Source organism: Ixodes scapularis, unplaced genomic scaffold, assembly GCF_016920785.2.
Source record: "Ixodes scapularis isolate PalLabHiFi unplaced genomic scaffold, ASM1692078v2 PGA_scaffold7__128_contigs__length_106722199, whole genome shotgun sequence".
In the NCBI taxonomy this organism is placed as follows: Eukaryota; Metazoa; Arthropoda; class Arachnida; order Ixodida; family Ixodidae; genus Ixodes; species Ixodes scapularis.
In genome coordinates, this window is record NW_024609882.1 from 36,399,875 (window position 1) to 36,425,950 (window position 26,076).

The 26,076-nt window shown below is 45.0% G+C and overlaps 1 protein-coding gene across 1 annotated transcript in view; it reads right to left on the bottom strand.

Moving 5' to 3' along the window:
• Positions 1-1,986: 1,986 nt before the first annotated feature.
• LOC8042735 overlaps positions 1,987-26,076 on the bottom strand; it is a 137,929-nt gene continuing 113,839 nt past the window's right edge. The window contains exons 5-13 of the mRNA XM_042286355.1: positions 24,700-24,815; positions 15,508-15,575; positions 14,231-14,397; positions 13,334-13,396; positions 8,053-8,427; positions 6,736-6,918; positions 5,618-5,725; positions 5,322-5,438; positions 1,987-4,460 (exon numbers count right to left, since the gene is read on the bottom strand). Coding sequence (XP_042142289.1) covers positions 4,105-4,460; positions 5,322-5,438; positions 5,618-5,725; positions 6,736-6,918; positions 8,053-8,427; positions 13,334-13,396; positions 14,231-14,397; positions 15,508-15,575; positions 24,700-24,815 — 1,553 coding nt within the window. The 3' untranslated portion in view covers positions 1,987-4,104. The remainder of the gene's footprint in view (positions 4,461-5,321; positions 5,439-5,617; positions 5,726-6,735; positions 6,919-8,052; positions 8,428-13,333; positions 13,397-14,230; positions 14,398-15,507; positions 15,576-24,699; positions 24,816-26,076) is intronic.

The following is a 26,076-nucleotide window of genomic DNA, read 5'->3' on the forward strand; positions in this document are numbered from 1 at the left end:
GGGTATTTATAAATATATTCTTGCTATATATGCAAATATATTTTCTTCAATCACGTGATTAACACTAGTTGTTAGCGCATCCCTGCCTGACATAAACTCATGCATAATAGCCAGTTTAATTTTGAAAATTTCATTGCAATGTAGATATCGCCATTCAGTTTCCATTTCCTTTTAAATACACCAGGCACGCACGTGCACTACCAAACATTGTGTGACTCCAGCGTGCACCACCCCGCTTTCAAAGTGTGCTTTCCTCCTATACGCGCGGCTGAGATGTTTGTACCTTTCGGAGCATTGATTGCAACAATTTAGCCCTGTTGAGCGCCGGTGCAGTGCGGAGAAGCAACACCCGCGGAAGTGAGCTCCGAGGGTGTCGCTTTCCCGCAGTGCACCGCTGCTCGGTAGGAAGCGCGCTCAACGGGGCTAACCCGCCGCGATTAACACTTCGAAAAATACTAAGATCTCAGATCATCTCGAAGCAAATGCCGAATTACGTATTATTCGAAACTGCTATTGGAAAGGTAGAATTTTTGTACAATCCTACGTCCTACATTTGCGCTGCTTCTTCTTTCTTTTTTTTTTTTTTTAAACAAACTTGTATGTTTATTACTGCATTTGAGGTGCTAGTGAAGATTCTTATATGGAAAATATATTTTCCTGAACATATAGACTTTACTATATTGGTTCTACCACGGTAGCTTTACCATGAATAACTACTGGTCGTAGGTGTAACATATACTAAGCATAGCTTATACTAACTACAGACGTGGCAGTGATATGATTGTTTGATTTTCTTACATCTTTTGCCAATTGTGGCACTTTGCCGTGCTCTTTGTCAACGTTCGACTTACTTTCAAGTAAGAGCACATAATTACTGTGGTAATCACAATGTTCTTTTTTCTCTTCAGAATCCCAGTCATATTATGTGGGGTATTCTAGTCATCGTCCTTGTGCTGTCATCAAAGAAGACCCATGCACTCTAACACTTTTTGTTGCACATTCCTGGGCAGGGGTGTTTTTGCTGAATAAAAGCTGTCTGTGCCCATAAATATGAGTAAAAACTAGGCTTATAAGCTCAACGTTCTTTTTCCTGTGTTTTAAGGATACTCTCTAAAGCTGTGTGTTCATGGAGCTTTGTCTTGGGGAATGGAGGAGGTTGGGACGCACTCAGTCTTGTATACTTATCAGCACCTTGAGAGAAAGGCCTTTGTCATTTGTTGTCAACTGTCCATCTCGAAAATAGATTAAGAAAACGAGGCATTTCACTTCTTTGAGCTCGCATGCTGAGGGTTTTTCGTGAATCTTCTTAATGGCACAGTTGTTAGTTGAATCATTTGGTTCTGACTTCGTTTCATTTGAACAAGGATAACAGAAATTAATGGAAAATGATCTGAAAAGATTTAGTCATTATTTTTCAGCAACTATTTTACATTTTCTAAAGAAGCCAAGCATTTAAGAATTCTAGTAACTTTTTCCCCGAGAAAAACGGAAGCTTGCACTTTCTACTTCGGAAAAATGAACAGCGATAACAATTGTACGATGTGCCCGGGGGCTATGCAAAGCGAAAATTTCGCACAGTAAAACAAAGCATTCGTCACCCGCAGCCGATATACCCTCCTACCTGCATTATTCAAGATGAACTGTATGTGCTCATGTCTCGTGTACAACATAAGGCAAACATGTACAACAGGACAAACATGCCAGTTTTTTATGTTGAGAATTTTTTGGGTTTGATGCACTTGATTTGCGCCAAGCAGTACCAACAATACTATTCCCGCTGACACCTTCTTAGATGATGAATCCACCTTTTTCAGAAATAGTAAATTCCAGAGGTTTGGGCAGGGAACGCACCCGCACATCACGAGCGCTGGCATGAGCCTCTGTCATGGTCACTCTGGAGTTTGAACGTGTTTTTCATTCCAAAAACTCCGGGACCATGATTTCAAAAAAAAAAAAAAAAAAGTAAAGGCGTAAGAAGAGGCCGAATGCCTTGACATCTTGTGTAATTGCCTTTAATACATGATATTGGCTGGTGAGGTGGTACAGTAAAAAATAAATTAACTCTCGGTTTTCATCTGAAGCAACATGATAACAACACTGAGCAAAACAAACACACACACAAAGAAAAGTCTGCAGGCAGAAAATTTCTTGGATTAATTTGTTTTTCATTGTTTTCCCTCGCGTGCATGCAACACGAAACAAGGCTTTGCATCAATTCTTTTTGTTTGCATAGGAACATTTTTGTCGATGCTACTAACCTTAAAACTCCAACGTGAACTATTTGGAAACGTGCTATGCTCTTTTTTCGGAGTGAAATACATAAGCCTATTCAACGCTGTAACCTTTACGCGACAAAAACTTCTCGGGACGGACGCAGTTCCCATGGGAACGGGCTGAGCCTTATAAAAAAAAATAAAAAAAAACGGCCGTCATGCGTGTGTTTTGCAAGAGACTGCTGGCATTGGATGAACTAGAATATATATATATATATATTACACATTTACAAATTCAACACTCCGAAAACATTTTGCGTGCAACATGCCAACGAAGAATTAGCAGAATGTGTGTGTACACTTTGTATTTGCATTCATGCGTAAAGTGATCAAATTATTTCTTGCACTATAATGCAGAGTGAAACACCTTTAGCTGAAAGTTGTTGAACCTTCCACCTGTATATGTTTTGGAATGTTTGCGGGTCTTGCTTGCAAACTTGATGGTCTGAACGTCTGAAGCATTTCTGTGGTTATGAGAGAAGTAGAGCTTCTGCTAGGAAAGTCTGACTAGCACACTAGCAGCTTGCAGTATTCTTTTCGTGCTGTTTTGTGTTCTCTTTTCATTCTGGTTCGTCATCTAAATAATTAGCACTTGATGACATTAGCTAGATCAGACCTTCAACTTGCCTTTAAGGTGTTTTGCAATGTGATCTTAAGCAAATACAATTTATTTTCTTTTTCTCTGTTGAGCAGAAGTTTTGTTTTAAGTACAGTGCACTTGTCTCAATTGTGCACCTCAAACAGGCAAGTCATTTATGAAAATAAAAACAAGGTGGTTGAGGTATAAGTAATGGAATGCTAGTCCTCGTGCTTGAGACAAGCAGCGTGTCCACAGATATCTGAAAGTTGCGGTCCCTATCGCAGTTTGTTAGGAAAACTTCAAGACACAATATAAAGAAATTAGTTTTAAAAGGAAGAAAACTTAAATTATCTTTCGATTAACTTCAACGCACAAAAGGAAGTAAAAACCTGGATTACACACTGGTAGTGGTTGGTCGTGACCAGCTCCGTAGGAGCCATTTTGTAGTACATAATGCCGTAAAAAGTCTATCTTGTTTTTTTTTCTTTAAATAAGCAGTCTAGAAACTGTACACAATTCACAAGTTCACAAGTCCGATCGATGTTTTCGCTCGGCTGAAATGCTGTGTTTGATAGGGTGGAGGCTGGTGTGGCATCTTAAACACAGCAGTTCCCAGAATCCTTCAAGTAGGCAGCCCAATTGTATACCATGCACCTTGCTTCTACACCACACATCTTGGTTGTTTCTGCACCATTCTTCTGACTCTCGTCACCATATCTCGTGGAGGCAATCAGTTCCGTCCAAACACTCAATCGAATAACCTAACTTGACTGAACTCGCCGGCACCGATTCAGCGGCCAACCGAAACACCCGATCTGCCCGACGTCAGTCATCTCCACCGTCTCGCATCAACACAGATGTTTCCACATTGCAGTCACTTGCACCAATGTGAAATCCACGTCGCTGTCACTGACATCCCTTTTCTCCATTGCTTGTGTCGTCGCGGCACCCCCCTCGCGCTCACCAGCGTTGCACACCGACGTCGGTACTTCACTGACATCACGTCGGCATGGCCGGGGTTGCATTCGTGTTTCACTGGCAGCACGTGAGCGCTGCCGGCCTTTTGTCGGCGTTTCACTGGCCTCTTGTCAGTGTTGCCAGCATTTCACCGGCATCGCATTGGCGTCACCGCTGTTGTTTGGTTCAGTGCCGACGTTTCGATGTTGCGTCCTCGCTGCCGACGTTGGCCACATTACGTCGCCGGCCGTTCGGGTATCACCGCTTAGCTCGCACACGCTGTCACCCCGCCAATCACCTGTGGGCGTTGGGTGCTTCCGGCTTCCTCCTCCTGAAGTTCGGGGGCAGCCTGAGGACCCCAGCACGGTCGGAGGGGTGCTGGAAGGGCAGCAGCACACTGCTGCGGTCGCGTGACGGCGTGCCGGAGCAGTGTGCCTCGTCGCTGCCATCGCCGCACGAGTCGAAGCCGTCGCACCAGACGGAGCTGGGGACGCAGCGCCCGTTGAGGCACTGCTTCTGGCGCGGCAGGCACGGGGAGTCGCAGCCCGCGGGTTCGTCGGAGCCGTCGTCGCAGTCTCGGAAGCTGTCGCAGAAGTAGTCGAGGGGTACGCACTGGCCACTGTTACAGGTGTGCTGAGAGGTGGGACAGACTGCGGGGAAGAAAAATGCGGGGGTGAGGGTCTCTTCTTGTACGAAGCAACACTGTAAAGGCCGGTTCACACGTTTCAGTGCAATTGACCGCATTGCATTGTGAGTTCTTATGAGACAGTCACGCTGGCGCCGTCCATGAGGCGGCCCTGGAACACTACTTGTGTGCACATAACTAGACTGGAGGTTTTGCAGTATTTGCAACATCAAACCTGCACACTATATACGAGAAATGACCTTTCCTGATATTGTCAGTATTATTTAAAATGCATGGCGGAAAGTGTTCCAGGACTGCCCAATAGATGGCACTAGTGTGTTCTCGCATTATAAATATTTACAAGCGGTTGCGACGCTTTTCGACCACACTCAAACGTAAATGTGCGAATCAACCTTACGTATTTTTAGTGCAAGTGTTGCCTCGGGGCTATTAATGCCTTTTAAGTTTGGCAGCCTTGCATTTGTCACATCTTAATCCATCAAAGTTAAAACAACCTGACACCGATCGAAGTATGTGATGTCTTTTACTGTACCTGGCCATACAGACTAGAGGATTGACTGAGAGGCGGTATTATAGTGGAATTTTCCCTCGCTTGTTAAAACCACAGTTGTACTGAACGATAGAAGACTTTCTGCGAGCTTACGAAAGATCATTCTGAAGTGTTTCTGAAATTATTTGTTCCCACAAAGACTGGTTTAATGTTTCTCTGACTGAAGACTGCAGCGTGAATATATTGGCTTTTCGGCACTTGTCTCTAGCAGAGAAAAGCTTTGTCGCAATCTATGGTAGTTAATACAACCAATATTTTGAGTGACATAGACTTAGTGCAGAAAGAGAAGTTGAACTCAAAGGCAGGAGTGCTTACGAGCAGTGCAATTCGCCTCGTCGCTTCCATCCCAGCAGTCAACAAATCCATTACAGCGGCGGTCAAGTGGTAGGCAGGAGGTGTTGTTGCCACAGTGGAAGCCATCGTTTCCGCATTCTGGAAAATTGGAAGTAGGCTCAAGTCAGCTTCTGAGGGTGGCTCGCAATAACAAGCCGCGATGAACAGCTGCCGACCCGGCTCAAGGTGGGCGTTGTACGACGAAAAAATTCTATACCTGCTCGAATGGGTAAATAGCTCTTCGTTTAAAGGGATTGGAGAAGAAGACTAATTCTTACCGCAGTTGTATTCGTCGGTCATGTCGTAGCAGTTGAAATGCCCGTCGCAGCGTCGCTGTTCCGGGATGCACAGTCCGTTGGAACACTGCCATTCGTCGTGAAGGCACTCTGAAAACATCCGAGATGCAAGATCAATTAGAGTTTGAATGTGTGTGAAGCAGTTGTGTTTGGACAACAGACGGCTGTGCTTGAATAGGGAGTATTCACTGGCGGCCATAGCTGTGTGCGCGAATGCTGAGCGCGTGCTAACGGCGAGCTTCCACAGTTCTTTTGCAACGTGCATTCCGCACCATCAAGAGTGTCGGTCTTAGCAGCCTATTGATGTGAGCTCGTTCTGAGCATGCGCTCTAAACAGCACCCACAAATATGGCATCCAGTGAATACTCCCTATAGAGAAGTGACCAATTTACAAGAGCCAAGGGGTTCATTTCTTGTGAACGGTGATTCGTGTAAATTTGCCTCAATGCAGCAACACTAACCATTTATGTGTGACCTTGAGAGAAAAAGGCCATCTTTCATTCATGTGTTCAGTGGATCATGGGGATGGATCAATGGGGACAATTTCCAGAAATAAGTTGTTTAGCTTTTACAGGTTCAACAACAGGAGACAAGCAAACTGAGAGGTTGTCCCCATTGACCAAGCATGAAAGTTATTAGCAAGTTTTAGTAGATGACTTTAATAAACCTGATAACCATACTCAACACATTGTCAGTGCCTTTGTACATGCATGATATCATTAGCAAAGCACAAAAATGGTCTACTAAAACTTTATATTGTCAATGGCAGTTAGTGCCTTGTTTAGTTCTTCTCTACACTGTTTTCGGGTATCGTCGGAAGGTCGCATAAAGGCCTACTAAAACCTTTTATCACTGGCAGTTACTGCCGAGTTTCATTCTCTTCCCAGTTTGCTTTAGGCTGGCTCAACAGGACAATGACTGCTGGCAATTTCTAATTTACTGGAAGACCTTGCACATTGTGCGGATATTTCAACACAATAAAAAGGTCATACTGCGTTAGTGCATACAAAGTGAACTCAAAGTGTTTGTTGCAACGAACATCGATACCAACGCAATGATGTGGGGAACGGCGAAGATGCATCGGTGGAAACGTGACCTACCCGAATCATCGACGCAGTGAAACACGACGTTGTCGAGCCGGCGGCAGAGTTCGTTGGGCCCCGAGCACCATCCACCACAGCCCCGGGGATCTTGGGGGTCCTTGGGTTTGACGCAGTGGGGCGTCGTCTCCTTGCCACTCATGAAGCAGATTTCGCCCTCGTGGCATTGGTGGCACGGCCTCCCTAGGAAGTCGAAATCATCCCGTTAGCAGCTGGGAAAATAGTTGAAAGTGTGTGACAGAAATCAGTTGAGGCAGTCCTCATTGATGCACAGAGTGGCCGGTGAAAGTTCCTTGCAAGAGTATTTGAGGCATCCATTCGCAAAATTGAACTGAGAAGCCAGAGTATAAGTAGGATCAAGACAGTAGTTTGTTTTTCTTGTTGCCGTGAACACGGGTATACAACTGGTAAATACGAGAAAACGCGTAAAATACTTCAGTGTACATAAATGCGACCTCTTCCTGTTTTGCACTTTTAAATAAAGCCGATTATCGCCCCTCACTAGAACTCCTGGAAGAATATAAGAGATAGGAGAGCAAGCTGGGTTTATCCCTCAAAATCGCAGAAGATGAGATCGATCCGCTTCTCAATACAGTTTCAAGATCACTGCAGACGTCAGCCCGTCTGAACTTTCACACAGGATAGCTTTGTTGGATCATCTGAAACTGTTTCATGCATTTAAGCTGCAAACTGCTCTCAGCTCGAGATGATTTTACCGGGGGATGCACCTCCTTCTGTCAAAGCTGGTTTGCACATGCATCGCAGCGCTAAACAACGCTAGAAACGGCAGTAATGCAGTGCTCACTTAAACTTAACTTCATCACTGAGGTAGCGCACAATAAGTCAGTGATGCATCATCAAGGTCGGTACTATTTTCAGCACTGGTCTGCTCACACTCGCATCACGGCTCTAGCTTACTGCTATACATGGCTTGCACTGACGTCGCATCAGCGGCCATTGTGGTGGCTTCGCTGTTGAGGGCGTACCTTCTGAAACATACATTTCGCACCCCCAAATTTCTTTTTCTCAGCTAGAAATGACCGTCGGCAGGATGCGGTGGCGTCACGTGCAAGCGTATTGACACGGCGTTGATTTCACACGATATCGACACTGCATAAGCACACCGCTGCTTGCTAGTCTGCCATTTCTTGCCATCGCACATAATGCAACACCAAGTCAATGCTGACAGTAGGATTGATGCAGTGCTGACTGTGCTCGGCACCGAGATGCATGTGTGAACCTGTTCGAAGACCGAGGATCGTTTGCAATAAGCGAACAAGCCATTAATGTGCCAGTACCACCGCAGTCAACACTCACAGTCATCCGGGAGTGCCGCAGATGGCTGAGAAGCCGTGACCGCCTTCTGCTTGTTTTGGGGAGACAATGACGACGCAGTCCCGTTGGCGCTCGCGCGGGGCGTGGTGCTGGCGTCCGTGGCGAGCTTGGGCGCTGCCGTGGTGGCGCTGGAGGGGGTCCCGCCGGGAGGGACGGGTGTGGGTGGGGTGGGGCAGGGGCAGTTCTTGAACTCGACTTCCTTGCCCCCCAGTTCGAGGCAGGCCAGGTTGTCGGGCAGCAGGCTGCCCCGGCCGTAATGGGAACGGCACTCGCGGCGTCGCGACTGGAGGCGTGCGGGGTTACACTGGCCGTCGTGGCCCGTGCAGTCGCTCCAGGGTGACCAGTCGGACCAGGCAGCTGCAATAAAAAGTGCGCTCGGTTTATGGTCACGTCTCGACAGCATGGATCAAGTTAATATGGATACACCTCTATATACACATTTCCAGGATTTACAATTCTATGACCCAGCATGTGTACATTTGAGACTTCCGAAAGCAAGCAGGCATGCATTATGCACACAGACTCTGAAGATGGCACCTTCCAAAAGCTTTTTATAAAAACGGTCCACATCAGGGGTCTCCAAACCCCGACCCGCGGAAGTCTTCCGACTGGCCCGCGGTTGGCCGCAGTCTTTCCAATTAAGCCCGGCTCGCGGCCCAGTTGCAGCAGACTCGCTGCTAGCGGTGCAAGAAGTGTGCGTAAATAAACAGCGCCGCGACACATTCCCAATGCGCAAACTATGGTGTCATTGCGTTCACAATGATGTTTACAATTACATTGTGCTTAGTACTAAGTCCTCTGTCACAACTGTTGCATATTGTCAGCATTAGTTTTATCATTGCGTTCGCAATGACTTTCACAACTGTTGCATATTGTCAGCATTAGTTTTATCATTCTCATTCATATTTTGGACTGCGCGAATACGCCAAAGTTCATATGTGCTTTGATCTATCCCTGGTGAATTAACTTGGTCACAATTTTGCTGTAACGTCATAATTAGCTAAATAATAAATTTAAAATTGAAGTATAGTGCTGTTTTTAATACTTACTTTAACAATAATTTTTTTGTTGGAAGTGCTTATGCTAGGTTTGTGTTCATTTAGTTTTACCACTTTTATAATTATTTTTCTACAGCCCTCGCGACCACGACAGATCTCTAATCCGGCCCCTTAGCCAAGAAGTTTGGAAACCTTTTCTCTCTTTCTTTTTTTTTTTTTTGCCGGGGGGGGGGGGGGGGAAGGGAGGGGAGGAGGGGAGGGGAGGGGGGTTGGAGGGGACATGACTATAGCGGTTATACAAGACATGAATATAGTGGGTTGTACTATCGCCGGCACTTCCTCCCTGGTGAAGACTAGTGAAGACGTACTGGAAACTTTCTCCTGTTAGTTGGCTTTGATTTGTGACTGGCATTTGCACAAACTGGCACTTTTCTTCTTTGGTTGATCCCATTTGCTCCTTCGATTTGCTGGCATTCACATTATGCCTTAGTGGTGTCTAAGGTGAGCTTGTGGATGCCACCTTAGATACCGTAATTTTATGCGATACTGATTCATGTTTTTCTTCTTTTTTTTTGTTATGCTTCTTTGTTTTTGCAAACAATGTTTACTTGTAGATACAATATCCAGAAATAACTATCTATATCATACTTTTGTTATTTACTATATCCGCAGACATTGTGGCATTTTCTGTGGCATTTTCAATGAGGGGAAGAGTGGGTGTGCACAACTTTAATGGTCATTCATGCACATGCCCCTGTACCTTCGAACTGCATTGCCACAGAAAGTTGTCCATGGGTATAGGCTTTTAGTACTGACCTCTGCTCTTATTTGCCCTTTTTGTGGGTAATAATGTCTAATGCAAGTATTTATTGATGCCATTGTAAATTTTATTAAAGGCACATCATTAATAAAGTAAATTGACAAATTAAAGGCTACATTAAAGGGCAACTCCGCTTCATTTTTGGTTTTGAAAAAACAATGCAGTCCTCTTCAGTATCGCCTAAAAAGACCACACGTGAAATCTTACGACGCAGTTCTGTCTAAATGTTTCTTAAACGGTCCGGCAAACTTTGCAACTCGCCAAGTTGCCGAAATCGGCTGACTTGAGCGGGCGAATTCAGGCGCAACCAACAGCGCAGTCAAGGCTACGGCATGGGCGGAGCCAACATTGAGCTAAACGCCATCTACATGGCCCCCTTTTGCTTGTTTTCACTTCTCCGGGCGAGCGTAGCGCATGACGTCAGCAACGTTGCCTCTCGGCGCTCAGCAGTGCATTTCTTGGGAGCCGTCCGGCCGTCCGCCGTGGTCCCGCCGTCTTCCGCGTCACAACCGCCGTCGTCGTCTCACTGATTGTGATTATTGTCTCTCGGAGTTTTGTCCACACTACGGACACCACGTGCGCGCACACTTATGCCGCAGTTGTGCAGACGTCGTCGAATGCCGTAGACACCAAAATGTGGCGAAGAGTGCGGTGCAGACGACACTTGCGCCTGCCACACGCCCGCCCGAATCCCGCCCGTCGTTGGGCCGAGGATCACGTGACATCTCTTACCACGTGACGGCCATGTACTTGGCGACCCGAGGCCAATGTTGCCGGGCGGAGACGAAGTTTCGGTTTCGATTTCCGCTCGTGTTTAAAATCAGATTTAAAAATATATATCCCATTTTTCGCGAAGCAAACGACGTAGTGTGTTTTACTAGGGCTTTTTAATTCGAAATCAATCATTATCCCGAAATCTTCGGAAATGAGCGGAGTTGCCCTTTAAGGAACTTTGGTAAATTACTTCGCATGAAGTTTCACACTCAAAACTGTCTGGGGTTGCTTCTAGATTATACCTAAGGTCGAATTTTATGTTTGACCAAAAAAAAAAATGTTTTATGCAATTTTCTACTTGGAAGGATGATGCAAGCCGTGGGGTTTAGATAATCTTTTGTTCTCGAGGTATAGAGTTATGGTGGAAATTAGCATTTTTCCTGACTGTCGAAGGTCGCACCGTTTGGCTCACGCTCCTCTTGTGGTTTTTTCCTCTATGTTATATTCATTTTAGTCTCAGGCTCTGTGAAAAAGCGTTAAGAGGTCTTAATGTGTTTATATATTTCTAGATATTTTATTCTTTTTTTTTAAAGAACTCATTTTTCAGGTATATTTTTTGAAAACTTTGACAAGCTGCAGTTCATGACCCTGACCCACTTGAGTTATATGCATAACGTTTATTTCCATGAAGAGTGCAAAAGGAACTCTTTATAATAATATTGATCTCATTCAGTTGTTCTTGTTATCTCTCTTTTAATATCATCACTTAAAAATCGTGAAAATTAAAAAAGTAAAATTTGCTTAAAATTAATTTTAAAAAAATTCTTATTTTTTTTAGGAAAGATAGTTTTCTACTAAGAATCATAGTTCATATAAATGTAATATTCTATTTGCATGGCCTCTATTTAATCCACAATATCATGAAATGTGGGTTGGTATTTAGCTAGAAAAACAGGAAAAACTTGTCAATAATTTTGAGCGTCTCCACGTTTTTTTTATAAATATATTGGTATATTTCTTGGGCGATATGTCCACGTCCTAATGGTGGATTCACTATGAGGCGGCAGGAACGAGACAGAGACGGTGTAAGTGAAGAAGCGACTGTTTTACGTGGCATATGACCTGATCGGGTGTGCATGCCACGGCGAATTAGGAAGAGAAAAAAAAGTCGAAACGAGGCGTCTTGGTGGCAGTTTTTTGTTGTTGTGTTGGTCAAACTTTGTCACAGTGCCTTCGCGGTGAAAAAGAAGGTGTGTGCTATATGTTTGTTTATCTAAGTACCACCTCAAATTTTGAGATTTTGTTTTTCTTTTCCTTTGCTATATATATATATATATATATTTTTTTTTTTTTTTTTTTTTCATTTACATCATTTTGGTTTTGTTTCTGTCGCCTCACAGTGAGCTCACCACCGGGGCGTAGACATATCGCCCGAAATATATACACATGTGTTTTAAAAATCATAGAGATGCTCCAAAATGGATAAGGTTGCCTGTTTTTCTAGCTAAATTAGAACACACATTTCACAATATTGGGGCTTAAACAGAGGTTACACAAACAGAATATTATAAACTATGATTATTAGTAAAAAAACTATCTTTTCTACGAAAACACTGTAAAAAAATAAAATATCAATGGATTAAAACAAAATTCTCTTAAATTTGCAACTTTTAAAATTTTTACGATTTTAAAGTGATCATATTGAAAGAGATAATGAGAATAACTGAATAAATTTAATACATTTATACACAGTTTCTTTCGCGCTTTCCGTGGACATAAATAATTTAAATATACCTTAAGTATATTTAAAATATTCGCATGACAGATAGCATGCAGCCTGTCAAAGTTTATAAAAAAATCGACCTGACATATGAGTTCGGCGATTTCTGAAAAAAAGAGAGAAAGGTAAAATTCCTACAAATATTTAAATAAATTAAGACCTCTTTATGGGGGCCATCGTTGTAGACAAAAATGAAAATTTCTTAGAGACAGAAACCACGGGAGAAGAGTGAGTCAAACAAGCAACCTTCGACAGTCGGGAAAATCGCTAATTTCCACCGCGGCCGCTTCTGCGATCCATAACTCGAGAACGAAAAATTATCCAAACTCACGGTTTTCACTGTTCTTTTAAGTAAAAAATTCCCTACAAGATATTTCTTTTCGTCGAAATTAAAATTTATTACCTTTCTTGCCCTAACGATTTGAAATGAAATCACCCGTAAATTCTAACGATTCCTTATATAAAGGCATGACCGGAGGGAAACTCGTAGTATATCGACTACACCAGGAATCAGCAACCCACGGCCCGCAAGGCAGTTTCATGCGGCCCCCGGCACGACGCCAAAAAAAAAAACACTACACTACACTACTACTACTACCCCCCTCCCTCCCTCCCTCTCCCCCTTCCCCCCTCCCCCTCCCCCCCCCCCCCCACACACACCCACCCACACGCACGCACGCACGCACGCACGCACGCACGCACGCACGCACGCAAACCCAGTTTGCGACCGCGGACTTGTTGCCCGGCCCTCTGCGTGTGGACTTCGTGACGATTCGGCCCGCCGCTGAAAAAGGCTGCCGAACCGCTAAGAGATGGCGCCACTTCCCCATCGCGCAACCGCCGCGCGACGCAACAGACTCCGACGAGACGAACGGGAGCCATGGGGTCCGGCGCCACGCCGGTCGCTTACCTTGTTGAATAAAGTAATGTTTGAAGAAAGACGACACTCACCATCAAAGTAGGAAGGCCCATGTGTGACAAGAACTTGAGGGGGAACAGCACCAGGTTTCACCCCTAATGAAAAATGCAATGATTGGGGATGAGTACAACAAACTATTTATCTTCATTTTTGGAAGCAGTTCAGGACTACTGGAGCTGACAAAAATGATTTTCAGCTCAAAGCATTGTAAGTAATATCCCGAATCATACTTTGCATACATAAAGGCCAAGCAAATAAATTAGTTATTTTTGTGTGTGTGTGTGTGTGTGTCTCTCTCTTCAGATATGATCTTGCAGCCTAGTTTGCACAGGCGATGAGGTTAAAATATCCTGGTAAGTTAAAGTATTTGCTTCTCCATGCTCAAGATATGGCGCCACCAATTTCGGAATATTGTGGCTCAGTAACAAGACATCAGAGCAGGTGTGTGCATATTAAAACAGTGGGGATATCAATTCAAGTATCAGTATCCGATTCAACGTGGGAATCGAAACGTTTGATTAAATATGTTCCATAAGTTTTGAATTAATGTATATAATTAAAAATGCTTTCGAGGAGGAGGGGGAGGAGGAGGAAAAACTTTATTCAAGGAAAAGGCATGAGTGTGAACATTCTTTTTTTTTTTTTTTTTTTGCAAATAAATTAGACGTGCCGCCCTAGCTTCCTTGAGTGCGTATCCCCAAGCGCAGGGGTGCGCTGCGGCAAAGCGGCAGTTCACTTGAAGTATATATTCTGTTTCTAAATATTAGTTCCAGCTAAACATCAGTCGTCTCTGTTGGCTATAATCAGTCGTTTCTGATGTACAGCTAACCCCCTACCAACGAAAATTTAAAACCATCTTACATCTATGATGGATTGGAATAAGCAATCATCTAAGTTCCCATGCAAGAAGAGATACAAACTGTACTTACCCGTGAAACGTAAAGAACGAATGTCAACGTGCAGGTTTCCGGCCGGAAGGATTCCGTGTCCTTGCTCGAGGACTTGGATGAATGCAAGACCCACTAGATGAGCCGCGTTGGCCAGCGGTTGGTTGAGGATGATTCGACAGTCCACTACTATGCTGCCTTCATTGTTGCTGGAGGAACAAAATATCCGTTGAGCGGTCAGTCGCGCTATAAGTAATAAAAACAACTCCTATACTCTGTTTCACGACAACTTGGCGAACTGTGGAGGCTGCGGCCCCCGCTATCCAATATGGGCGTCGGAGCAAGGCACGTGACAACAGTCGAGGCCACGGAGGCCTGGTTTCCGCCACAGCTGCAGTACCATCCGCGACAAAAAAGTGGTTCTAGCTTCTTTCTTGGCAATTGAACTCGCGCGGTTGCTTCTCTATCCACACTAAGCTACACGACACGGAAGAAAGGCAAAGACTTGTTGCTTTTCAACGATAGTTAATTCGGAGCATTCATTTTCCGAGGACAACGTGGCTTTTGAACGATGTTTGAACGATCGCAGACCCTGTAATCGATCGGCTCTGCTCAAAACGTCGCCCTGGCATTAGCACCCGCCCCAGATTCCCGGGTAAATTAAGAGTATGGTTGTCTCATGAACTCTTTCCGAGGTGCTCGTTATTCTAACGGACGGAACTGTTGCGGAGGTGGACGTTCATCCGAAGTTGGTTGGTTCCGCAGCAGGCGACTCATGGCCAGCAGACAACAGCCGGTTCCTCCGGGTCTCGCATTTGGAGCAGGGACACAAACGCTTCCGTGACGTCATGTCACGTGTTTCGCTCCGACGCTCTTATTGGGTCGCGGGGGCCGTAGCCTCCACACACTCTAAAAAAAGTGCGTGCGTCCGCTTTCCCGCACAACGCTCGGAGAGCCAATCACGGCAACTTACGAAGGCAGCTCGGCGAATGACGATGCCGAAACATATTTTTAGACCAAAAACGCAGTCTGAGTTGTGACATTAAGCAATGCAAGCGTGACATTTTGCATTACTTAATGTCATAACTCAGACTGCGTTTCTTGGTCTAAACATATGTTTCGCCATCGTCATTCGCCGAGCTGCCTTCGCAAGTTGCGGTGATTGGCTCTCCGAGTGTTGTGCGGGAAAGCGGATGTACGGGCTTTTTTTAGAGTGCTGCAGTTCGCCAAGTTACCCCCTGCGTCTCTTCTAGTGACTGCAGGAGAATGAATCACTACTGCTGCGAATTTAGCACGTTGGGATCACAAAGTGCACTTACCTAAATTCTACAACTTGAGTCATGTTGTAGTCTGACGAGAGTGGGCCTAAGTAGAATAACTCGTCCAGCTGTTGAAAAGAAAAAGAAACAAAACTATTTAAAATTGCACAAACGCGCAAGAAGCGGAAACGCGCAGCTCCGGATAGTTCGTAAACACCAGAAAGCACGCTGTTTTCTACAGCATATTTATCACTCTAAACGTTGTATGGTGTTATTTCGAGAACGCTAGAGTCTCTGGGCATTAATGTTTTACCGGAAACTCCGTTGACATTTCTTCAAACAACAAAGTGCCACCTCGGCCCCAGCGTCAAGTTGTCAACTCAGCGCTGTATAACTAAGTCACCGACATCTTCTAGGTAGTTTTTTTTTTTGTCTTATCATCGTCAGCAACAGAAAGATAACGATCACAAGCCAGGTGTATGCGTTTTGCACCCCGCAGAGACCGCGACGCAGGTGTTTGGCAGCTAACTTGGGTCTTTCCAATGTTTACAGAATCACAGTCCAACGTGCGATCTACGCAGCTCAGCACGTGCGTATTCGTCGCTTCGGAAAGCGAGCAAAGCACGCGCCATACGCACGAACACTCAAAATGGCACCGGCCACAGGCTGTTCGTGCGCAGGGCGCGTGATTTGCTCGCTTTCCGAAGCGATTGCACGCTGGGCTGAGGACTTGTGAATGTTGCAAAGGTGTGTTCCACTCACCCCTAAAAAAAATTAACAGTCTGGTTGGGACACGCGTAACAAAAAATTAAATATACGCGAAAAAAAGAAAAGAGCAACATTGACGGGGCGAGACGCGATTTAGTCGGTAGTCACCTCCTTTCCACTTGTTTTCTCTCTCGGCATTTCGGGCGCGTGGAGGAGAGGTGGATCAACTTGGTCATCACGTTGAGGTGGAGAGAGTGTATGACCATCTCGTTGAGGTGGAAAGAGTGCATGATTATTCTGTGACGTCAAGGACTTTGCGCACAAAATTTGAAATAAATCTCGCAACGTCAATATTGCTCCAAAAATTCTTTTTTTCTTTCGCGTAAAATTAATTTTTCGACACGTGTGTCACAACCAAACTGGAAGAAAAAAAAACTTTTTTTTTTTGTCAGGGTTTTTTTAAACTGAGACTGCAGCCAATGTCACAAGCACGACAGCACGAGGTGGTCGCTACTTTGAAAAGTTCTTCCACAACGCGAGCACTCGCGCTAGAAATGCACGTCTCAAAGCTAGGAGCACGGGTTAGCTCGCGCTTGTATAGCTTTGGCTGCGGTCTCTCTCTCCGACCATGACACGCTTCAAGGCTAAATCAGTTAGCTTCAGTAAGAATGTAATTCTGCATTTCAAAACGAAAAAAAAAAAAAGAATTGGCGTCAGATTTTATAATGCAACATCGTACTGTTTTCGATAGACGTCTTCACAAAATGTGCAAGTCATCCACTGCAGTTTACGCTGGTGACTATCTGCCGAGTCGTTTTTGAACTTGCATAGTGAGCTTTTCCTGCTTGTAAGGATTGGATACCGCTGGCTAAACCCTTTTTCAGGTTAGAAGACGACTAGCCGGCTATCTCTGAAGATCCAATCTCCTTGCTTATTCTACATTTGGGAGTGGCATGCATCGGAGCGCGCAGTCAAGATGCATTCAAGCGGCGATTTACGGCCAATTGTCCGAGGGGGTCCCCCATTTTTGTGTTCCTTCCAGGCCAACGTGTTTTTTGTTCGCTCTGTGTTGTCTGAATGGCCCACCAGAGGGGGACAGGTCGAAAGAGGCCGACCTTTATGTTAGCAGAGCAGAAGGCGGGGCTTGAACCGGTGTGTACCTGCACCGTCCCGTGTTTTGGGAAGTGTATTTGCCCGATTCAAGTTCCTTTCTTCCGATTCGTTCTCTTTCTCGCGCTTCAAAGAACGATTTCTTTTGTATTTTGTCCGCCGACGGAGTTTTGTCCGGGGGTCTTTGAAAATAAGCCTGGTTTGAAGAAAAGCGTGCGGGGGGCTCGGGCTGGAGGTCCCCCCGATTTCCGCCATTGTCAGTGACATGGCGACGCGGCTTCACGCGACGGAAGCGATTTTTCATTGGCTGTAAATTTGTATTTGGTGCGTTATTTAGCGCGGTTGCGAGCGTAGGGAAAACGGTATGGACGTGTTTTGTTTTTGTTTTTAATGTATGGGTACAGTGATTGATCGCGATGCTCGCTGGATGTCGTCCCGCCTTCTGCTCTGTTCCTCAAGATGGCGTCAGCAGACGATGAAGTCTGAGCAAACCTTGTTGTAGTAAGACTACATTGCAGTAAAACTTGTAGTCTGTTTTATTTATGTATTTTCAATACGCGCTTTCGAGTTTGTGTTATATGCGCCGGCGACGATGAAAGTTGCGAAGGTTTGACGCATACATCACAAGACGCATCTGGAAGTTAAGAAAGCAGACGACGTGAAACACGAATATCGCATTTTAGTGCGCAACAAAACCGGTTGTGTCATCGTGTGGACCTGAAATGCAACGACGATCACGACAGTAGAAATAGCCCACTAAAGCTTTCGCGACTTTTCTTCTTTTGGAAGAAGCTCTCCGGATGATGGACCCTTCTTCAAATTACGTGACATTTCTTTTCTTTCTTTTGCGCTTCATTTTGATATTTTTGTTTGCGCGGAAGATGCCGCTGTGTACCGACGACTTTGCGGGAGGGGATCGGTGGCCCAGTGGGCTAGCGCACACCAGCTCGGAGCACGTGGAGCGAAAGGCTATAGCCCTGCAGAACCCAGGGATCCTGGGCTCAATCTCCGCCCTTGCCCGTTTCGATCTGGATGAGCATCGTACAGGCGTGCGGTCGTGTATCACTACTGCGTGATGCACGTTCAAGACCCCAGGTCAGCGGTTGTACAGCACTGGCTAAATTGCTCATCTACAGCTGAGACACCAGACGCCCGTTGAGGCTGACTAACTTCCGGCCGTATGAACATATATACACGCAACATTATTATTTCTACTTTGCGGTAAATTCCCATCCGACGCAATTATAGGACGGTATGCTTCCCCCCCCCCTTCCCCCTTCCGAAGCTGCGATCGCGCGTCTTCGGTATTTTCTTTTTATTGCCCGATGGAAGAGCCACAAGCCATTACACCATTAGAGCGACGCAATATCTCTTACGTCTCATTTATCCGCCTATACATACGAGATCGTTAGCCTCCTCTGTACACACTTCTCCAGTATTTCGTTATTTTTTTTCCCCCTTTCTACTGCTCTGTCTCACTATATATCCTCTTGATACTCTTTCGGAGTGTTATGTATGTGATGTTGTCTCTGTGCTGTAGTTATTAATCGGTGCCCGTGTTGTTGTTGGTATTGTTGTTGTTATTAATGAGTCCGTTTGCAGTTTCATTAAAGCCCGTGGTAGCTAATTACACGACGGTTTGAAAAGACGTTTTCGAACCGTCGGAAGGGTGAGCAATGAGGCGGGTTTCAACACTGGCCAATCGCGTAGGGGATGGCGGGGCGACAGCCATTAAAAACGGACCCGCTCCCCGCTGCAGGCGATGGCTACGGGAGGCTGAAGAAAGGAAAGCGAGGTGGGCCCGGAATTCGATGGCGCAAATGCCGATGAAATAGCTGGGGCTCTCGACGGCTCGTATAGTGCCACGTATTTGATATCTTTGTTTCTACGCCTCATCTCATGTTTATGACGTCACGGCGAGGCCTGTGGAACGGACGCGTAGTGCTCACGGCGCGTTCGGAACGAAGTCAGCCGCGTCACGTTTGCGTATTTGCGGACTTCGTTTTTATTTTTATTTTATTTTTTTGTCAGCGCGTGTTTACAGTGCGTGCTTTGCTCGGTTGCGCTGCACATGGTATTAGATGAGGGCCCCGGGGCTTCATCTGCACTGCTGCGAAAAGCTACTGTATTTGAAGAGCATAATAAAAGTCCGTGTTTCGGGATTAGGCCTCACGGTAAGCGAATTTCGTTTCTTTTTATATATTTTTTTTTTTTACCGCGGCAGCGTCTGTAGTTAGTTATTATTATCCGAATACACAGTATTATGAAGAAAAAAAAATAAAACAGTAATATATGCCTGTCTGTTTGATAGAAGAAGAAAAAAGAGGGGGGGGGGGGAAACAAATAATGTTGACAAAATTGAAAGCAGACTTCGGCGAACTCTAAAGCTACTTCGTGACTTTTCCGCGCATCGTCGTTTTGTAGAGCTTCGTTCTGCCGTATCGGGTAGTATGTTTTTTTTGTTATTATTATTATTATTATTGATATTATTACATTCTTTCGCGAAAGTTGGAAATTGAAAATGGAAAGAAACTAGAATGTCGTCAAGACGTCGTCAGATGCTATGTCACGATTCTTCCACATTAACTTTTCTAATTTATTTATTTTTTCTTTAGAGCCTCAAAGCAGCAAAATGATAAATATCAAATATTAATGAAAAAAATTACTTTTTACTTTCGACGTTGGAGGAAGAGGCCATCTAGTCCAATTTGAGAAAAATAACAGTAAAAATAGGGACTGAGGAAAAAGAAATACTCCACCATCTCTCTTTCTGCTTTTATATCAAAGAAGACCCGACCCGTTCAAAAACATAAATACATAAAAAAGGAGGATTTGCTTTGAGCAAATATCAATATCTCTCTCGTCTGCGTTCTCGAGACGTTATCGCGATGCAGGCACGAACCGGACGCAAAATATGAAAACATAAAGCTCACATATTCAGAACGCGAGCCTTTTTCGGAGATGAAACGCGAAATACATATGGTCCGCGATGCGCTCTCGCTGCGGGCGCATCGGTGCGCGCATCCTCCTACCCGCTTTCGATGATCGTCTGCTAAGCCCGTTCGCGATGTCGTCTGCTACCACTCTATCTTGGCGCCTTTTATCTATATTTTTGCTTACTTTGCAGTCGGTTTGTAGATTTTCGGGCGCCTTATTTTTTTTTTTTTTTTCTTGTTTGCAAACTTTTAGAAGGGGTGTAAGTTTCTTTCCTAAATATTGCTTAGTTTCTCAGTTGTTGTTTTTATTTTTGTTTCCCCTGTATGTTTGTTGTTGACGTCTGCTAACGTGATTATTTAACCATATATATATATATATATATTATTCTAGTAGCGGCGAGGTACGGCGCATATTTTGCGAATCCGTCGGCTATATACTGGTGTGCCTATATTTCAGAGTGTCTGCAACTGCTCGATCGGTGTCGCGTGGTTCGCACTGGTCGCCTGCAAGGTTATGGATGGATGGATGGATGTTAATGACTATATATACCCTTTGTAACGGGTGGTAGCTTGCGCCACCTAGCCAAGTCTATAAAGACAAACATGACTCCTCCCGCCCTTCTAAGACCAATTTTCTCCCCCCTATCTCCAGGCAGTGTGGAATATCACCAAGATGACCATTGGAAAATCGGGCAAAAAAAAAAAAAAAAACATTATCGCCCCCCTTTTCCTTCTTTTCCCCCCGCCGAGGATCGAGTCGCCAATTTTCCTCAGGTCAAACCTTGTCGGCGTTACCCCAGCACCAGACCCGCTGGGAGAGAGAGTTCAGACTTTGGACCGGAGCCACGCGGGAGGGAGTCCCAATTTTCCTCTGTCCCGCCTGTCCCCAGCTGTGCTAGTTAACCCCTCAGGGAAAGCAGTGCGAAGCGCCGTGCACTTCAAAACAGAATGCTATAGTGTCTCGCTCTCATTATAACATGTGGCACATAATGTGTCTGTCTCCTGAAATTTAGCCCTATACGTCCTTGTCCTCAAAACTCCTGCTCTCGCCTCAAAAAGTGAAAAGCTTCCCAGAGAACTTTCAACCTGATTTTCCTATGTCCTGTTTTTGTGGCCTGTACACTGTTAAAGCTGATTTTTCCTGCATTCTTCCCTCCCACATTTTCCTCTCTGCCTCTTTCACCCTCTTTTCCACTGAAGTAGTCTGTTCAGCCTCATCACTAGTGTGTGGGTATTTAAATGTAATCCCTCGGGTTAGGTTTGTCCATTTTCTGTTTAAGCTTTTTACGCATAAATACTTGAACACCTTCCGTGCCCACCGCGTATCATCCATTCCGGTCAACCTTTGTTCGAATTTCGACTGACTAATTGCCTCCCTGCTCTCGAAAGACGATTATCCCATGTCCCCCTGTACTCCCTCATTTGGTGTTTTTCCATGTGCTCCCAGTGCCAATCTGCCGACGCTTCTTTGTCGAATTTCTGATCCCGGTTGAACCTCTGATTTCATGCGCAGTAGCCCGTTGCCAAAAGACAGTCCCGCTACCATCACTCCTTTCCATACACCCCTGACCACTTCATATCTATTCGTAGTTCCATAGTGACCTGACCTTCATACTACATGAATTTATTTTCTTGTTTCTATTTACATTCTCTTCGTGTTCCTCTATACCCGCTTTCACCTCAAGAACCATAGAAAAAATAGTCTGGCTTCTCCCTTTATGTAGAGAATTAAGATATATGTAGGTGAATTGTAGATTAGACATATGTTCTCTTATTAAGACGTACACGTCCTAAACGCCAAGAGCATCGCTTTTTCCTCGGGCAACCAAATCTCGTAAGCACCACGTCGCGCCGCGTATGAACAATGCGGGTATAGATGTTTCCTTCCTTCATTGAGCCAGACTCCCAGATATTTGTATTTTCCTACGTGGCCTATTCAAACGTCTTCTATCCTCAGGGGTTCCCTCTTTTCGTCGTTAAACACCATTGCTCCACGCTTATCACTACTAAAATCCATGCCCAAGGCGTCCCCTTCCTCTCCACATATTACGGCTAGTTCCTGTAATGTATCCTGGTTATCTGCCATGAGCACTATGTCGTCCTCATACATCAGTCCTGGTATTAACTGTATTACATTCCTCCCTCCTTCCGTATAACTCCCATCAAAACCCAAGTTGCTCGGCTCTAATTTCTTTTCCATTTCACTGAGATATATCATGAAAAGCAGAGGTGTCAATAAACAGCCCTACCTTATTGTCCGTGCACAACTGCTGAAGAAACCTAACCAAATTTGTATCTATAAAATATACTCCTTCAGCTGACCCTTTTCCTGGCTCACATTATCGTACGCTCCCTTGATGTCCAAATAAGCTAACCATAAAGGAGTTAAGTTCTTTGTTACTATTTGTATACATTGAGTAGTGACGAATAAGTTATCTTCCAGCCTTCTATCTCTTGAGTGGTGACGAATAAGTTCATCTCCAGTCTTCTATCTCTTGGGAATCCATTCTGGAGCTCACCCAGTATGTGCATATCTTTTACCCATTCCTCCATTCTTCGCTTTACTATCTGCATAGCTAATCTGTATGGAACTCAAGCTGCCATTATCGGGCGATACGACTTAATGATTTTACTTAGTTTCCAATCATTGGGTACCTTTCCTCCCATAATTATTTGATTAGTCGCATACCGTAACTTCAATTTGCTTGTTTTTTCTAGTGTTTTATGATTTCCATGGGTATGTCGTCTGGGCCTGTCGCTGTACCTGCTGGAACCTTACTTTCTGCCTCGTCCCATTCTCTTGTGGTCGTCTCCATTGTTACACAATTCTGCTCCTCCTCTTCACTGCCGCTGTCAGTGGTATCCACTGTGCCCCCTCTGCTCAAGCTAGGACTAAGCCTCTTCGATTGTCTGCCTGTTTTCCCTCTACTCCTCTACCCTCCTGTGTGGTCAGCAAGTGTTGGAAACTCTCCGTCTTTCTCCCCTGCCGTGTGGCGAGGAGGAAAGCGTGGATGGATGGATGTTACTGGGTAACATCTCTTGGTAACAGGCGGTAGCTTGCGCCACCTAGACGCCCGTTTTCCTCCTCGCCGCACGACAACGCAACGCACGCGCACTTGCGACCAACCTGCCCAGGAACGTCCTGCGTAGTTTGGGTTGCATGCTCTCTCGAATCTAGGCTCTGTGCTACAGTTACGGTTTATCCGTCTTTCCAACTTTTCTTTTATACGTCGACTCGATGTTATGATTCGTCGCGTTTTTGTATCTGGCCACGTCGCGATACCTTAACACCCCGCTTCTTTCGCTGATCCTTAAGCCTTTATAAAGTCAGCCCACAACCTTCCGCTATAGCTATACTTTTTTTTTTTTTTTTTTTTCTGCGATGAAGTAAAATAAAACTAATGCGATTTTGGATCATCGCGCGAGAAAAAGTAATAAAAAAACTGCTTCAGTATTTGCTCACTTTCTTTTTTTAACGGAAGAGTTATTTTTATTTTTTTATTCTCCCAGTTAGCGATGGGAAAGGACCGATTTCTTTTTAGTTCTACTACATTTTTCTAGCCGGAGAGGAAATAGCCTTGACGCGTATTTCCGGTCTGTTCTGGTGTTTGCGACGGCAGGCTTCCGGCATTTCTCTCCCGAGTTTTGACACATGGGGACTTTTTGAGCGATAAATAAGAACGCGGAATGGTATTTCCTTTTTCTCGGCCGTTTTCTTGTTTTGTTTTGTTTTGTTTGTTTTTCTGTTTCTGCGCCTAACTCGATTTGCGGACGTAACGACGTTCCGAAGTATATCTGTCGGGTGCCGGAGTTTTAGCACTATAGAGTAGCTTTACAGGGAGGCTACCTAAGGTTTTCACCACTATACCCTAAAGCCGAGGTCGCGCCGGTAATCCATCGTACAAAAGACAGTCTGCAGACAGTAGAATAGTTTCAGGGAACCGTTTCTGAACAGCCGATACGGTGCGAAGGGCCTTCCGGTACGAACTGCGCATGTGCGAGTCTTCTGCGGTACGGCGCATGCGCAGTTCCTACCGGAGGGCCTATCGTACCGTATCGGATGTGATAAAGCGCTTCCCTAAAACACACACACACACAAACACGCAAGCACGCACGCACACACACAATATGCGCGTTTTTTTTTCGTTTTGCTGGTGTGAGTTTAACCAGCATTCATTTCCCACCATTTTTCTATTGGTTTCAAAAACTTTTGACAATGTTATAAACGACCGTTTCTCATAGACAGTGCGTACATTTGATCTCGCATATACTCTGAAACCTTCGCTCTAGCGGAATGTAGTTCCACGGCCGCCTCATAGATGGCGCCAGCATGCCAGTGTGTTTTCTCGTCGTAAGAGGTCACAAAAACTCGGTTCTAAGTAGAGGAGAATGTGTGATTCAGCATCGAGTGGGTGTATTAAAACAACATCTTAAAAAAAAAAAAAAACATGAAAAGAAAAAAAAAAAAAAAAAGGGGGGGGGGGGGCAGTGAACTTACCGCTCTTGCTACTTCGGAGGCGAGCGACTTGAAGATTCTGCTGGAGTGGTCCACCAGTTCGGGAGAGTAGCCCCTGTTGGTGACGCGGAAGGAACCGTCCACCGCCCAACTACCGGCTGCAAAGTGAAAACAAATATACATAAATAAATGATCGTGAGCCTTAAAAAAAAGTTGAATCTGGAAGCGCGAGGAAGGACAGTGAAGTTTTGACGGGAGCTTTAGTAGATCGTTGCAACACCTCCGATAACGATACCCGACGCTCCGCCGACGCCTTTGCGCATGCATCGATCGTATCGTTATCGGAGGTATCGGAACGATGTACTAAAACTCCCTGATAATTGGCATTTTTTCTCAACAGTGGTGACACCGTTTATAAGCTGCTGTATGTTCCCTGTCCTGGCATGGTTCTGTGATAAATAATGTCCACGGCTCAACGAAGCCCGAACTTTTCACAACTCGCAGCGTCAATAATGGTTGCAATAGCTTACGATATACTTTCCGCGTACCTAAAAACATATTTGAAAAAAAAAAAAAGCTAGGCTAATTTTAGAGAGGGTATAGTTTCATTTACGCATTCCTTACCAATTTTTTTTGACGTCGGCAGGGTTGCTGTAGCGAGTCTATAATGTTCGACAAACCTCATCTGCGGGGCCAATATCAAGATTAACTTCGTCTGCAATAAATTCGCGCCATTATTTCATCGCCTGTCGGGTACGCGATTGCGCCTTGTGTTTGGAGAATGCGTGGGCGCGAACATTCTCTTTTTTTTTTTTTTTCGTACGTTGAAAAAAAAAAAAGGGGGGGGGGGGCACGATTTTTCCGTGCTGACGCAAGCACCCACGAAAAGTGCAACGCGCGATATTTGTTTTGTTTTATTTTTACCTTGTTTTGTTATGAGGTTATGCCGATCGCAGGAGTCCGCATTATATTGCGAAGCCCCGCGAACGAAGCGAGTTATAATGATAGGCATACCGCGATTCATTAGAGACTGTAACGAAGTTTTAATTGGCACTTACGATCCCGCGAACGAGCACCGCGGTTTTCCGCCGAGCACTGTTATAAAATATTTGAACTCGAGAAACGGTTTAACTTATTTCTTATTTATCTTTTCGCCTTTTTTGGGGGTCTGCTTTTCTTTGCGTCGTCTGCTACGCTCCGTTTCGCCTTACGATAGACCGCAGCGACCGCTACGAGACGTTGGAACCAATCCTAAGCCGTGTCAGTATCACGTGACTTTGGGAAGGGGCGAACGCGGGACGCGATCGTGATCACGTAACAGGTTTGTAGCGCCGGATTGGCTGGGATGGCTCGTGGTGTCCGCTGCGCTGTATTGTAAGGTGAAACGATACCCTTTATTGGAGTCTGCTACGTTCCAAC